Raw genomic sequence first — 16,518 nt, 5'->3', positions numbered from 1 at the left:
AAATCAGATCTCAGGGGTGGAAATTAGGTCTAGAGCTAGGGCCAAAAAGCATACCTCTCGCAATGAGCATCCTTTCATATTTATAGATCTAGGGTTCCTTTGCCTTCAAGCCAATGCGTGGAGCGTACGTTCGGGTAACCGCCTCGGGTGACGTCATACATGACGCGAGAGGAGAACGGCCACGGAGCACGTCCTGATCCAAATGATTGCTGTTGACACGTGGTAAAAGGGGGACCAAGCTGATATAACCACCACACCCGGAGCACTCCCAAGGCCTTTAAGCCGAAGCACGCTTTGAAGCAATGCACCGAGCGCTATACCGAGCACACGGTCAAATCCGTTATCACGTACCGAAACTCACAAGGCATAGATTCGATACGCCTCGGACCGTTACCGACACAACAACCGAGGCCACCACAGTAAACAACAAATTAATTTACGTCACAATTTTTTTTTACACCTGTGTGTCCTTTTTACACCTGCGTGTTCAGGCTGTCGACTAATCAATCTCAGACTCCGTTTGTTTCGATGTAAAATGTTTTACGATGTAAAATATTTTCCATGTAAAATATTTTTTCAGAAAATAAACTTCAAACTTTTATTTTTCGATATTTGGTTGGCACTTGAAAATATTTTCAAAAATCAACAAAATAGTAGAGAGAGAGAGAGAGAGAGAGAGAGAGAGAGAGAGAGAGAGAGAGAGAGGGGATTAAACGATAGAGAGATCTGAGAATATTGGAATTAAATGTGGGTCGCGTGGGTCAGGATTGACAATTGAGGAAACTGAGCAATGAGAAATGCAGTAGAAGGCAGCGGATTCATTTATGAAAATAACTTACGGAAGATTTAAGAGTAAGTCATTTTCATCCAATTGATGGAAAATATTTCTTAATTTTTTACACAACCAAACACCGAAAAATAGGTAAAACATTTTACGCCCAACCAAACGGAGCCTCAGTGTTGTGGAGTTAACAACCAGGTAAATTTACAAAGGCCCCAAAGATTAAACTTCGTTTGCAACGAGAGTCAAACCTATGAATCCTGCGGCGCGAGTCTCTTGCTTGCTGTGATTAAAATCCACTTGAAAATATACCGTTGCTTCCTCAAAGAATTAAATTAAAATGCGGTTACTTTGCATTTAGCCTAAACGTAACAGAGATGGAGTAAGACTTTTTGCTTCTTCAAAAAGTTTGCATTTAGCCTAAACGTAACAGAGATGGAGTAAGACTTTTTGCTTCTTCAAAAAGTCTAAAAAGCCTTTGGAGAAGTATGTTCAAACTTAGCCTTAATATGGTATATTTTCTTGTGGCTTTTCACTGTCCTTTTCTCTCCCAAATTAACTAGATGCTCATAAATCAAGACCAGGAATTATATATATATATATATATATATATATATATATATATATATATATATATATATATGGAGAGAGAGAGAGAGAGAGAGAGAGAGAGAGTAGTACTCTACTATATAGTAGAAAAAATAAAAACATGGTGCTGACGAAATCGTAGACGTGAAAGAAACTGTTGACATAACATAAATGGTCCACGCGAACCGAAGTTTAATTTAAAAACCTGCCTAAACAAACTGATTTGAGTTAAGAGATGTTGCTTATATTTTTAAATGAGTTTGAGCAATTGATGAATGGATAATAAATTGAAGAGATTAGCTCAATTGATCACTCATGTACGCTTCTAAGATGTCACATCTTAGTCTTTTCGATCATTTGGGTCACTACTGCTACCGGCGCGGGGCGCCCCGTAGCATCCTTTTGGTTGCATATTTGGGTAGTCAAACTGTTTGTGTGAATTCCACAAAATGAATAGATTAGGATACCCATGAGGAGTGAGCTAGAAGAGAAAAAAATGGTGCATTATCACATCAATCGCATTTTACTCCTTAACAAAAACTTAAAAATGGTTATAGCATCCTCGTGGGTTAGCTTTTCATATCTTTCTAGCCTTTTTTGGATGTCCCCGTTGTCGACTTCTTGTCGAAACATGATTGTAACGATCTACGCAATTCATATCTCTAACTAAAATATTAAATTCACCATTAGTTTTTTCTCACTACGTACGTCTCAATTAATCTCTTCCATTCTAATCTCTATAATCCCTTCCGACCTATAAAAAGTATCAAAAGAGCTAGACATTTGTTTCTTCTACATTATGAGTGTTCTTCTTTAATTAATTAATGGGTTATTTCTATATGGGTTTATTTTTTTGTTTCATATAATTCTCGTATATGTATAAATATATATGGTATTACAATTAAAAAAAATTACCTTGGAGGAAAAGTATGAGCAACTTCATTTATATTAATCAACAAAATTGAGGCCGGCCCATGAGTAGTAGTTTCTTTTTCATATTATTATTTTGGGATCGGTCCCTAAGTAGTTGAGCAAGCATTATCCACCAACCCTGTCTCACTTGCCTCTAGGGGTTCATTGAACAATACTAGGATATTTAGTGAAAACAATAGATAGGCATGTCACATAAATTTAGATATTTAGTTTTATATACCATTATTTTTTTGGGACTTTCGTTTTGGATTTTCATTTTAAATTGGGCTCTAAATTTTATTACATAATATAAGGGAATAAAGTTTTAGGGGCTCCCAAAGATAGGAAAAAGGGAAAATGAAGGCCAATGACGTGTTTTGATAATTAGGTTTTATTTGAATCAAAACACGTCCTGGGCCGTCATATTCCCTAGGAAAAAATTAGGAGTCCGGTGCGATTGCATCCTCCGCGTATGCCCAAAGTTGGTTCTGGATTTTACGTTCGAAACCTTCTAGTCTATCAACTTTTTTGAGGTCACTTCATTGAAAAATTTGTCCCCAATTTTATCAAGCCATCCGCTGGTGCACAATGAGATTGGTCTCTTAAAAATTAGTTAATGAGACGCGTATAAACCGGTCTGAACACCCTTAATTATCAGGAATAAAACCGAGTGCTTTATACATGCATGTTTCCCTCAATAAAAACATCCCTGTTCAACGACCATTTGACCATTTCTCCTCCAAGTACGAATCTCTCTTGCCCTCTCCACCTGAAAATGGAGTTTAATCGGTCAAGTACAGAGAAGTCCCACCAAACAGTACAAACTTCAGAAGATGCTCAGTACCAAGCTAATTATTCAGGCCATGTTATTAGGTCATACACTTGCACTTTCTGCAAGAGAGGTTTCTCAAACGCACAGGCACTGGGTGGCCACATGAACATCCACAGGAAAGACAGGGCGAAGCTCAAGGAATTTTCCGAAGGCAATCAAACCCTTGTTTCTGACGACCCGTCGTCGGCCCACGTCGAATCGAGCGAAGAGAAGTGCGGAAGCCCTAAAGGGCCATGGGTTTTGTCGAAAGAGGACGACGAGGTTTCGAGGGGAAAAGATGGCGCCCATGGAGTGAAACAGCTCTGTCTGTTTGTTGATCATAGACTACATCAATCATCAAGCGAGATTAATGATGTGGAGAAAAGAGGCAGAGAGTCGAGTCAAGGCTCATCGCGTGATCAAGAACTGGACCTCGAGCTTCGGTTGGGGTTGGACCAGCCATGAAAAATCAATCACAGGTACCTGCGGTTTATTGTTTCTTTCAAAGGGGTTTGAATTTCTTCATATCTTTCTTCGTTAACTTTATATTCTATCTTCTTCTTCTTGTTCGCTTTGAGAAGGTACGTTATCGTCGAAAGCTCTTTGTAAAGGTAATTAACCAATGGATATTAGAAGGATAAAGCTATGAACCTGTAACCCCTCCCTTTCCTTTTTTTGTTTTGTAACATTCAATTTTTTGTTGGATATTTTTGTTTTTCTCGGCGAGTTCTCGGCTCATGTTGCCTAGTTCATTGGCCATGCCGCTTTGTCTCGCCCTCTCTATTGATGTACCATTTATCGAGTTATATTACGATATTTTCTTTGCCGAGCCAAAAACCAACTAAACTGAAAAATGGTTTTCCTTTTTTGTTCTATCCTCCTTTTAGTATTGCAATTTTTTGGTTTACTCTTTCTTGGTGGTGTTAACCCTTTGATTTCAAGCACACTCGAGAGTACGCAACACCACATGATTTTATTCAACTAAAATTACTTTTAGGACAAAATTGCAAACTCACACTCACTCCATCACAAAAGCACAACTCTCGCAAGGATTAGGAGCCGATCGACCTAGTCAACCTCTTTTGCCTTTGGGATTTGGCTCGCAGATGAGTGTCCGAGGCTTAGGTGCCGATCTAATCGGGATGTTTGCCTTCGATTGTGATGCCGTTGTTTGTCCATTGTTCCCGTTATCTATGAGGAAAGTTGAGAATTTGTGAATAACAGTAGTAGGAGGGTATTGTGCACTCTTCGATGCTCTTTTAATGCTTTTCTTTTCTTATAGGATTGATTTGTATTTTTATCACTGTGATAAATGATATTTTTTTTGCTGATAAACAAAAATTAATCATTTATCGTCAAAAAAAATATCATTTATCATACTTCACGAAGTAATAGAACAAAGCCGACTTTGATGATTCGACTGTGATGGTGTTTTCGTTCTGTCAAGTAGACTTGTCGGCCTTGTGTTTCTAATTTGAGATCCTACCTATTAGTGTCCTGTTTTCTGTATTCTCTTTCAGCTCGATCTCAACTTGGCGATGGTATGAATCCATTTAAAAAGAAAAGAACACGAACAAGAAAGCTTGTAGTGTAGCCTATAATCATAAGAAATACCAATGTGGATGTATATATTTTCCAAAAATCATACAATTCTAGCACATGAAGATCAATGCAAATGATGATTCGTTAACATGTTGCCTATCAAAAATAAAAAATTGTCCAACACGTTGTGAAAGCTCACTTGAATGAATGAGATAACCGTCTTCGATTTCCTAATAGTACATAATTGGCTGTTTTTTTTTTTTTTTTCTTTTTTCGGTCAAATGAAAATTCAATTGGCAGTTGTTGTTAGCTCGAATTAGGGTTTCATTTGATATCAACCAGTACTCCGTGCCAGCTTTGTTGTGTGTTTTTTTCCTCCTTTTAGTTATCCGTTTATAGGCATCAACAGTTACTGTGTATATTACTCAAACGAAGAGAAGCAAGCAAATACACGTACTGGTCTATTGAAACACATTTGTTGCCTTTTTCATCGGCATAAAGAGGTGGGGTTTGATGATGTTTCCCCGGCCGGCTCTGTTGCGATTTTGCTCTGCTATTGTCATGTTCGATCTGCTTCTTGTGGTCTACATTTTGGGTTTTTGATACACCCTTGTCGAGTTTATTAATAATTTTTTTTGCCGATAATTTTTTTATATATTTTTTGTATTTCGTTGGTTAATATACACTGTCTCCCGCCGTCTTAGGATTTAGTCTATCCTCCTATCCTGTTTGCCAATTTATTGTGGCGAAAGTGAAAAACAGCATTGCAGTTTATCTTTGTTATAAGTATTAAGTAAAAGATCACATAGCTAGGGTGTTGGACTTTGGCCTTTTTAGGTGAGCTTTGGCCCTATTGGGTGTTCTCGATTGGTTTCTTGTCAATTGAAAAATTGGGTCTCAGATTGAGCAGATAATTATTCTTTGAACAGGATGTTTGTTTCTTTGATTCTATTAATCTTAACCATTTCAAAATTAATGAAATCTTTTTCGCCTTTCAAAAAAAGTAGAAGATCACATAAGCAAGGAAGTTATCTCAAAATAATCAAGAACGGTGGATCATGCATGGTGCTTTGGAAGTGAGAGAGTTTTAGTAGAGAAAATGTAGTTAGAAATGACATACGAAAGGATTTTGGAGACCTAGAAAAATAAGCACGAAAGACAAATCAGAAAAAAAAAAAGGAAAAAGTCTCAAAGGGCTTTGCCTTGGGTCGCGGGCTGCTGATGGAGAAAGAAAGTTAAATATCTTTCTTTACTGCTCTTTTCGGGGTTGTTTTCTCCGGCCTTGTAGTTCAATTGGTGTTTATGTCTATTTTTGACATCAAATTTCGAACTAGCGTTGAATGATCATTTAATTAAATATTAATTAAATTGGGCAGCTATTCATCCGTTTCTCTGGCTGAAAATTAATGGGCTACATTTTAATTTTGTGGTTTGAAGCAAGACCCAATTAACTTTAGTCTTGAACTTGGCCCATTCGGTCATATGAGGAAATCCTAATTGTCGCACTGTTTGCCACTTTGACTTTGTCAAAATGGCTCCATTATGCTTAGTTTACACGTGCAAGAGAAGGAAATCAAGTAATGGGGTCCCATTATCCCATTAATCAGAGTGTAACTGCCATAAATCGCCAAGTGTGTTAGTGGAAAGTTAAAGTCGGACACTTGACAGCATATGGAGCAAATATGGGACACTTGCCAACTCGCGGTGAAAACAGGAAACTTGAGTCAGACTAGTGCAGATTTGGCCTATAAATACTAGTTTCGAAATAGAAAAATGGGTCCAACACCGTTAAGCCTAACGCTTCGAAACATTTTTTTACTTTCAGCAAAGTAGACATATCCGAGTATCTTGTACTCAACTCCATTCAACTTACTTTACTTGTACCCACAGCTTTATTATTTCGATATAATAAAATCTACATTTTACCTTTACTTTTCTATACGACTAAGAAATTCTAAGTCCACATTCGTGTGGCAAATTACGAACCAACTTGTGATCTTTATCCTTTGAACCCTTTGGATCACATACAATTGTTTTACAAATTAGAAGTCATGATTCACGGCAATATTCATCTAAAGTTAGGCGCTACAAGTCTTGGCATGTTTGCACTCAGCCAACCAACGCTTGCAAATGCATCCGCGCCTTACACGGCGTACGTGTGTAAAAAACAAGAGTTTTCAATTGGTCGGAGCACCGCAATGTTTTCTCTGGGATTTTCTTCATGTATGCGTGTTTAACTTTCTGTTTCTTTGTTGTTGTTGTTCGAAGGTACGTCAGAGTCATAAACTCTCTCTCTCTCTCTCTCTCTCTCTCTCTCTCTCTCTCTCTCTCCTTGTTTTTTTTTTTTTAAAAATTTTTCGTCGCTGTCTTTGCCATTTATGTTGATGGTTAGATTAAGAATAATCAACATGTATGAGTAATTTGCTTTGATGGTGATTTATGGTGGCGCCGTACGCAACTAAAATAAGATAGAAAGTCAATATTGTTTGCCGCAGCAAGATAAAATTTGGAAGAATGAGGTGGTAATATATATGTTTTATTACGCTCCAAGTAAAAAAGGTTAATTTGTTTCCAAATTAGCAAATGATTCCACTACATACGAAATTCTTCCCGTAGAATTGGCTAAGGATGTTTGGTTTTTGTTAAGGCATTTAACTCAAAACCGATTAGTAATGAGAGGGGAGGCGGCTCATGCTCATATACTATTTTAGAGGATATAATTAACCGATGTGGAATAAACTTCAACAGTCTAGTCCTAGGACTAAACCTTTTTATTGTACTTCGCAAAAAGCAGTAGAACAATGTGGACGTATGGAACCGGCTCCTCTTGTGTTTTGCTATCTCCGGTCACCATCCAAGTTGCACTCTTGTGGGCTTAGAAAATGATCTGAACCGTTCATGTTTTAGATTTTGTCGAGAACTTCAGCCACACCAAAAATCATGTTAATCGGCTCCCGTATAGTTTCAGGTATTACGTAATTCAAACACATACAGGGAAAAAAATTATGAATCATCCGCGCGCATGCGGCTGGGGCGAAGAATAATTTCCGATTACATTGTTCAACCCTTTTAGGTACCTCATTCTGAACCGCAATTTGTTCCTAAACAATTCTCTAAAAGGATATTTCAGGCCTTTGCACTCCGCAAAGATGGTTTGATTAATCACCTCCAGTTGATCAATGATTATTTGGATCTTGCCCTAGTAAAAAATACTAGTAGAAGGGGTAGGGGTATACCGAGGTGTAGCGATATTGGAAGGCTGACCAGCCTTCTTTATACTACCCTTCTCTCTGTGGTATGGGGGAAGAACCACTGTGACAGCCGCCGGAAAGCTCTCTTACGCTCCCTCACTCGATCGGCCAGCCCCGCCGTGAATTCCATTCATATACTGACCTTGAGTCTAGTTTTCGAAGTTCATTACCTTTTTCCCCTTACTGTTTGTGTGGGAAAATTTCTCACCCAGGAGCTCAATTTTTTGGCTGGTTAGAGCAAGTTTACCAATTGTTATGTAAAAATGCTAATGAACAGTGCAATTTTTTAATTTTACCTACTCACACCTCTTTCAACACCACATCAATACTATTTATTTTACCTATTCTCTATTAAAATATTATTCTTTTTCTCTTTTCTTTTCCTTTTTTGGTGGACAGAGCGAGAGGGAGGGGAGGAAAAAGAATTAAAAAATGGGAACCAGGTGAACAGTCGTTCGGTAGATGAAGCGAACGACTGTAGCTGGAGGAATTATACAGTGTGGTTTACCTATGCTGCTGCAGGGGAAATTTATCTCTTTGGTTAGCTAAAAAAGTTTTTTCTCTTGTTTAAATAGACTGGTAAACTTGCTCTTAGCATGGTATGGAAGGATTAATAAATCTGCTGCAATTTTTTTTGGTAAGATTGGGAGTTATCAAGAGAGCGATGGGCTGTTTAAGTATTGTGGGGCCGAGTTAGAGTCCACAGATCATGCGCTTGTGTTGTGCAGATATGCATGGGGAGTACTGTGATCAACTATGATGAAGTGCTGGAGGGGCTTGTTTGGGTATCAAAAGGGTCAATGAGGGAGCTTTTTCAATTGGTGGATGGGCTGGAAATTCATTTGGTCACTATGGAGGATTAGGATTTGCTTACCTTTCAAAATGTTTGACAGAAGGTGTGATTAAATGGTGGGGAGCGGAAGTATTGAATGATAAATAGCGAGAACTGGGTGTAATGGACATGAATTTTTCAAAATTACTTTTCTCTCCAGAGCACCTGAAGGGGCCCTACGTAGCAGTCACGTAGCGACGATAGTGGCCATGAAGTGCTATGGGAAAAAAATCAGATATAAAGTGATACATATTGGGAACCGGCTGAGGTTTGAATTTTGGATAATAGGGGATATACTGGGGTGTAGCAGTATTGGAAGGCTGAAAAACCACTACCGCCGATATTTAAATCTACAAAAAAGTCAAGAAATACAACCATAAAATCACTACCACCTATATTTAAATCTACAAAAAGTCAAGAAATACAATCATCCAAACACAACATCATCGACAACCCCTCACATGTGGGGGCCACACGCATTGAGATTTGCAAGAACATCTGATTCAAAAAATGTGGCAAATTAAACTTCTGATTCATTGAGATTTGCAAGAACGTCTGTTAAACTATCTTACAACGAGAAGGGGCCACAAGGATCGATCCAAGCTTATGACCTAGGAACAATGGGCCGGGCCTTACAACTGGAGACTTATGGGGGTTTTTTTTCCCTGGTTCTTTAGGTTGTCCTCTAGTTGGGTTTGGACTTGGACTTGGACTCACTCTTTAAGGCCCAAGTACAAGCCAGCCTAAGTGTCTTTTGTTTAGTGTTTTGCCCTCAGACTTAATAACAAATCAAAACTTGTGAGCTTCATGGAAGTAATTGTACCAAACCAAAAACAAAGAAAGAGGATCAACCATAGTCACACAATCCTTAGTAAATGCCATGCGCTCGCGTTTTCAATTCTCGATTTCGATAATTTTAGTGGTTTATGATGTGTTTCAAAAACGATTTCACGCTCGCACTCGCGCTCCCGCTCATGCACTCACACATGAATCAGAGTTCAACGCGTGAGTGACAACTCAACAAATGACATTGCGCAAGTTGGGATACAAAAGGGTCTCAAGCCCCAAGAGTTGGTCCGGTTGGTTGGTGGGTTTGCTCCTCACAAAATTGACCAGGGTTTGATTCTTGATGCAAGCCGCAAGAAACTAATTTCTTCGTAAATTACCTAGTCAAGCGTGGATGACCTGACTCTGATGAGACGGTCTAGACTAGGGAGAGGGAGGGGGATTAGTCGAGATGCGCTTAAGTAAGTCCGGACAACCCTGACCGTTGAACCAAAAGGAAAAAAAAAATGGTCTACGAATCGAATGACAGAGAGGATTATGGTAAGGAGGCCATCAAATTAGAAACTTCAAAACCTCCAAAATCCATGATTATCCTTTTATCCATTTGTTTCCCATTGAACAACGCAATTTCCTCTACTTCCCATTTTCTGAGGGACTCTGTTTTATTTCCGTTATATCAGAACGAACCCATCATGGCTCAAACACCAGAAACCCATCTCTCACAACCCACTAAAACCCTTCAAAATCATACTCCTAAACCACAGATTTATTCTCATATACCATGAAAGGCTTCATCGCCATTTGCATCGTGGCCTCAGTCTCTCTCATCTGTTACTCCACCTTCTGGAGCCACCACTCCGGATTCCCAGAATCCCCCGATCGAAGCATTGTCAATCTCAATCATATTGCCACAGAATTAATCCACGAAGAAACCAACGTATCGCACGTATTGTTTGGAATCGGTGGCTCGGCGAAGACATGGAGTAAGCGGCGGCATTACTCTGAGTTGTGGTGGAAAAATGGTATCACCCGCGGGTTCGTATGGCTGGATGAAAAGCCCGCCGCAAACGTGACGTGGCCGGACATGTCGCCTCCGTACAAGGTATTGTTGCTAGGAAGTTTTAATATTAGCCGTTACGCCACGTATTATACGATACGTATCGTTTCGTGTGTCTTCTTCTGATGGGTTACAAACTCGCCTGCATATCGGGTGATTCTCGCTACGTAATGGTTTGTTTCTAATTCACAGACAGGTTTATAGCAGCTAGTGCTGATAATCGATCGCTACAGCTCATTACAGGCACTCTAAAAGTTTTTTTTGGGTCAAAAATGATTTTTAAAATTCACTATTGTACGGTACGATTGATTCCCGCTACGTATGGTTCGGTACTCCCAATACTACTTATACTACGACTAGTGCGGTTTTTTTCCATCGAATATGCTATAGCCTCGTGAGACATAAATTGGATGAGTGTCTATGTATCGGGTGGTAGCTGATTCATAGCCTAATTTACGACCTCTACAGACTACAACAAATACACGACAGTTGCAGCAGTTTAATTGTTTAAATACTCCCAATACTACTTATACTACGATTAGTGCGGTTTTTTTGCCATCGAATATGCTATAGCCTCGTGAGACATAAATTGCATGAGTGTCTATGTATCGGGTGGTAGCTGATTCATAGCCTAATTTATGACTTCTACAGATTACAACAAATACACGACAGTTGCAACAGTTTAATTGTTTAAATTCACCACGGCTAAGCTTGATTTTCACTATGTATTACTCCCTCCGTCTCACAATATTGTTAATCCTTTTGGGGATTCAAACTTTTTAAGGAACATGCATTAAATGTTTGTCTCCTTTAAAAATGGGCTTTGTTTGCACAATATCCCCTGAATCCCACTTGTAAAATATATTAAATTATTGATGAAGATTAAATTTTAAAAATTCACACACTTTTCTACTTGACTTTTCAAGTAAGACTCATATTTTGAAATATCTCAAATGAAATAGTGAACCAGCATTATGGGATGGATGACGGATGAAGTAATGTCGTTAGCATATCCTGATACCATAATTAATCAAGTTATGTTATTTTCAACAGGTGTCGGAGGACACGTCGAGATTCAAGTACACGAGCGCATACGGCTCGCGGTCGGCCGTACGCATTGCCCGGATAGTGAAGGAGAGTTTTCAACTCGGGTTAGACAACGTGCGGTGGTTCGTGATGGGGGACGACGATACGGTCTTTTTCGTGGAGAATTTGGTCACGGTGTTGGGGAAATACGATCACAACGAGATGTATTACATTGGGGGAAATTCCGAGAGTGTGGAGCAAGATGTGATACACTCGTATACGATGGCGTATGGCGGCGGTGGGTTTGCGATCAGTTATCCGTTGGCGGCGGAGCTTGTTAGGGTTTTGGATGGCTGTATTGATAGGTATGCCTCGTTTTATGGGTCCGATCAGAAGATCGGGGGTTGCATGAGTGAGATTGGAGTGCCCGTCACCAAAGAGCTTGGTTTCCATCAGGCAGTATTTCTCTCTTTCTCCCCTCATATATCCTCATATATTTCTTTCAATAAAAAGAAGTTACTACTGATAATGATTGATGTTCTCGACAAGTTCTGTTTTGGATGCCAGAATTGTTTTCCTTGAATCCTTTTTCCTAATAGCTAGGATTATAGTACTAGTTTCTTTTTATAACTCACGAGATTCAGATTAGCTCACTTGTACTTCAACTAATTAATGTCTAGGGCCGGTTCGGCCTCGAGCATCCAAAAAAATTCAAATTCTAGAGGCACTCCAATATTATTTGTAAATTAGTATATATATTATTTGTCCGTTTTATAACACAAATGTCTTTGCTAGCTCAGTGGTAAGTTGATTTTAGTCCAAGTGGAGTGTCCGAGTTTGAGTCTTCTGGGTAGTTTTTTCTTTTGAAATGTTTTTTCTCCAAAAATAATGCTATTGGAACGTTTCGAAACCAAGTCTAGTGGAATTCATACCAACCACTTTGGCCATTAGTAACAAAACAATTAACATGCATTATAAAGTCTAAAGTAGTAATATAAAGATATATTTCTATCATTATTGTTTAATTCTAAAAATACGTAGAACATCACCCCACAATTTAACCTTAGGCATTCAAATTCCTTGGGCCGGCCCTGTTAATATCGAAGACCAGTCCAACTCTCCACTAATGTAAACCATTTAGGATTAACAAGGCTCGTTCAAGTTCAGTTGGATGTAGATATGCGTATTTGTAAGTTTGACTATAGTTGTAATTTTCACTATAGTAGTTGTTAGGGATTTTTTACACTTGATCGATTATCTATATTTAGAACCAAAAGGATTTTCAATATTTATAAATTATAGCCAGTTGAAGCCAAAGTCTGGACGGTTGATCCGAGCACTTTGACAGAACTCCTGCCAAGTTCGGATGATCACATCGAGAGCCTTTAGGATGGGTTTCCTGCAAAACAAGTTCAAAGACCAGTGGTATTTCCGATTGTAGACCCTCCGACGATCAAGTTAGTCGGAGAATGACAGAGAGAATGTATTGTAAAAGAGGGAAACAGAGTGTCTACCTTCGCATTGTAAGTGTGAGTGGTTTATACTTTATATAGACCTGATGCAAGATGTGCGCTGATTGTGAAATCATGGAGTAGTACGTGGGCATGGATAGTGGAGTGGTGGGCATGGATCATGGAGTAGTGGAAGTTGTTGCATGACCCAACCGTTTTATGGATTTCTTTACCGCGCAAACTTGTCAACCGGCATAAGCCTTGTCGAGCACACGGCCACATGTCATACCTGCGTGCTTGGCATTAGTGATAAAAATTCATACTCATCAAAACTAGGGCTGCAAACGATCCGAGCCGCTCGCGAGCGGCTCGGAGCTCGGCTCGATAACGGCTCGGCTCGGCTCGGTTCAAGACAAAAACGAGCCGAGCTCGAGCTCGAGTCCTGAGCTCGTTTCATAAACGAGCCGAGCTCGAGCTAGTCGAAACTCGGCTCGAATTGGCTCGCGAGCTCGATTATATAATATATTTATATATATATTTATATATATATATTTTTACATATTTATATTTATTTATATATATATTTATATATATTTGTTTCATAAACGAGCCGAACGAGCCGAGCTCGAGCTCCGAAAATACCTATCGAGCCGAGCTCGAGCTCGAGTTCTGCAGCTCGTCACGAGCTCGAGCCGAGCTCGAGCTCATTGTTTTTGAGGCGAGCCGAGCCCGAACATGCCGAAACTCGGCTCGGCTCGGCTCGATTGCACCCCTAATCAAAACCATAAGAAATTAATCATGGATTTTAATCACATTATGTGCACTTTTATAGGTTGATATACGAGGAGACCCATATGGCCTACTTGCAGCACACCCAGTAGCCCCACTGGTCTCTCTCCACCACCTAGACTATGTTGAACCCGTATTTCCGGGTCTGACCCGGATCGACTCTCTCAAGAAACTGGTCCAAGCATACAAACTGGATCCGGGTCGGACCCTCCAACATACCTCCTGTTATGACCCGTCTAGTAAGTGGTCCCTTTCGGTCTCATGGGGTTACACCGCACAGCTGTACCCCTCACTGATTACCGCTAAGGACTTGGCAACCGCATTTCAGACGTTTTTTACGTGGAGGAGTTGGAGTGAAGGGCCGTTTGCGTTCAATACCCGCTTGATGAGCGATGACCCGTGTCAGAGGCCTGCTATTTATTTCTTGGACCGGGTTCATGGTATCGGGTCGGGCCAGACGGTGACTACCTACAAGCGGTTTTGGGTTGAGGCAGGGAATGAATGTGGTTTCAGGGAGTATGGTTCTGGCTTGCCTGTTAGATATGTCAATGTCACGGCTGCTGAACTGGAGCCTGACACGTGGAAGAAGGTAAGAAATTTGTTTCTTTTTCAACACGCTTCCTTGCATCAATATGTTTATGCACAAAATGGACGCTATTTCTTTTTAAGTTTTTGTCTTTATCTTGAAGCCTTATCATGTGGTGACTAACACGCCTCGAGAATGATTCAATGAGCAGGCGCCACAAAGACAGTGCTGTGAGATCGTCAATGGTGCTAGTACTAGTACTGATGCTGCAAACGACGATGTGGTACAAGTGAGGATTAGAAGCTGCCGTCGCTGGGAATCTGTGACACCGCCATAGATCAATGAAACCGTGTTACCCTATGTATCATCAACTTTCTCGATCGTCAAGTCGACTGTTGACCAGCTCCAAAAAGGAAAATGAAATACCTCAACTAGTTAGGGATCACTGCAAGGAGAGGAGAAACATGCACGATGACTGAAATTTTGAGAACTGGAAAGAGAGGCACTGAGAGCTGCTAAATGTGTTTGGCGCGCTATTATTCTCTTGCTTAACCCTTTAGGATTTTTCAATTTACTTGGATTCAAGCAAAAGTGTTTTCGCAGCATTGATGAATGCATTTTATATTTGTTACTCCCTCTGTCTCATATTAATTGTCATGTAAATGGAATTCAACCTCTAAGGGGACCGACTACTTGTGCACAGGTTGATTTTATTTTTCACTATTACCCATTATTTTCTATTTTTAAAACTACATTATGTACACAGGTTGATTTTGTGTAAATTAGAAACCTTTTTTTCTTCTACTTTTTAAAGAGCATATATAACAATGTGTAGATACGAATATTAACAAAATACAATTGAAGGTTCAAGTTTGGACCCACATGGTACTCCGGGACTTCGGGATTGCGGGGGTGGTTGGCAGCGATGCCGAGCAGCCGATCCTGTCGTTCATACGAACGGTTCATATTTTTATGTGCTCGCATTAGACCCGAGTCGTTCGTGCCGAGATGAACGACCGAATTGACCCCTCAGCACAGTTGTTATCAATTAAACACCTCCGCTTGGCAGTATCATCCATTAATCCGACCGGGGGATTCAGGGTTGAATGGAGTTTCGAGAAGAACAATCTGGAAATAGGAAGCCAACAAGAATGGAAAACTTCTAGTAGTACCTAGGAGGGGACTGGGAGGACCACTTCTCAATCTCGCGGGACAGTGACCACAAGCATACACCAACTATGCACAAGACAATGAAGATGAGACCTCATGAGGTTGTGACACGTGGCCTTTAGAGTGGGGCAGAGGAAATTTGTTTCACATGGATCATGAGGTTTGTGACAAATTACTTGTCTAATTGGGACATTAATGTTTTATTCTTAAAGCGAAGAGACTTTTGGCTCAACGACTTCAGGGTTTCACTTAAGTGATCAGGAGTTTAACTTAATAAATTGGTATATTACTTTTCAACGAAACAATATTTATGTTTTTCCTTTTTGACATATACTATCACTTAATCTTTCATCCTTTAATTGCTTCTCTAAAAAGAGAATTCATCATTTCTTTCAAAGAAAATGGCTTCAGATTGGTGTACAATGATAAACAAACCTTTTGAGATACATGAAATATCACGTGTAAGAAAAATAGTTTAGGGTGTTCATTTGAATACCCTTTACTCTTTGTAGAGCCACCAGTGGTTCCCAGAGTTTTTTCTTTAACCTACGAGTTTGGAGGAGTAAACCCCTTTTTGCTTTTATTCTTTCACTCAAGTTGAGGGTTCCTAATTTCATAATTAACAAATAATTAATGAGTTTATTGTATGAGTATGCCTTGAAAGTTTCTCTTTTCAAAAATAAAATTAAAAAAAAAAAAAACACAGAGAAGACTGTAGATTTTCCCATTCAAAATTTTGTGAAAATCAAATTACCTAATTTTGTATGGAGGAAAGAGAAGCTTAAACCCTAACCTCTAACCCACCCAGTTCCCAGAAGACTCCATTTTGTTCTGATTTTGTACAATCAATCCCCCTTCCACACTGTTGGCACCCATTTTGTTACGTTAGTGGTGATCTCAGGCAGTCACATAATCACCGTTCTGTGCTTACGCTTTCAATCTTCTCTACAGAGTGTTTAGTAGTCTATTATGTGTTTCAAAGATGCTTTCGCGTAC

The 16,518-nt window shown here is 39.6% G+C and overlaps 2 protein-coding genes across 2 annotated transcripts; both read left to right on the top strand.

The window, feature by feature from the left end:
* The first annotated feature begins 3,027 nt into the window (after positions 1–3,027).
* On the top strand, positions 3,028–3,673 carry LOC131326439 (transcriptional regulator TAC1-like). Its single transcript, XM_058359227.1, has one exon. It carries the CDS (start codon positions 3,057–3,059, stop codon positions 3,555–3,557), a length of 501 nt encoding a protein of 166 aa, XP_058215210.1. The 5' UTR covers positions 3,028–3,056; the 3' UTR covers positions 3,558–3,673.
* Positions 3,674–10,177: 6,504 nt separating this feature from the next.
* On the top strand, positions 10,178–14,979 carry LOC131326438 (uncharacterized). Its single transcript, XM_058359225.1, has 4 exons — positions 10,178–10,605; positions 11,614–12,042; positions 13,870–14,415; positions 14,564–14,979. The coding sequence occupies exons 1-4, from the start codon at positions 10,285–10,287 to the stop codon at positions 14,687–14,689; spliced, it is 1,422 nt and encodes a 473-aa protein (XP_058215208.1). The 5' UTR covers positions 10,178–10,284; the 3' UTR covers positions 14,690–14,979.
* Positions 14,980–16,518: the final 1,539 nt, after the last annotated feature.

Source organism: Rhododendron vialii, chromosome 5a (genome assembly GCF_030253575.1).
Source record: "Rhododendron vialii isolate Sample 1 chromosome 5a, ASM3025357v1".
NCBI classification, from domain to species: domain Eukaryota; kingdom Viridiplantae; phylum Streptophyta; class Magnoliopsida; order Ericales; family Ericaceae; genus Rhododendron; species Rhododendron vialii.
This window is presented reverse-complemented; position numbering and strand designations above follow the sequence as displayed.

Bases quoted from the DNA above. Each gene is read 5' to 3' on its own strand.
- LOC131326439 (XM_058359227.1), top strand. From the start codon at position 3,057: ATGGAGTTTAATCGGTCAAGTACAGAGAAGTCCCACCAAACAGTACAA.
- LOC131326438 (XM_058359225.1), top strand. From the start codon at position 10,285: ATGAAAGGCTTCATCGCCATTTGCATCGTGGCCTCAGTCTCTCTCATC. The intron at 12,043-13,869 runs GCAGTATTTCTC...GCACTTTTATAG, and splicing joins AAGAGCTTGGTTTCCATCAG to GTTGATATACGAGGAGACCC. The intron at 14,416-14,563 runs GTAAGAAATTTG...TTCAATGAGCAG, and splicing joins AGCCTGACACGTGGAAGAAG to GCGCCACAAAGACAGTGCTG.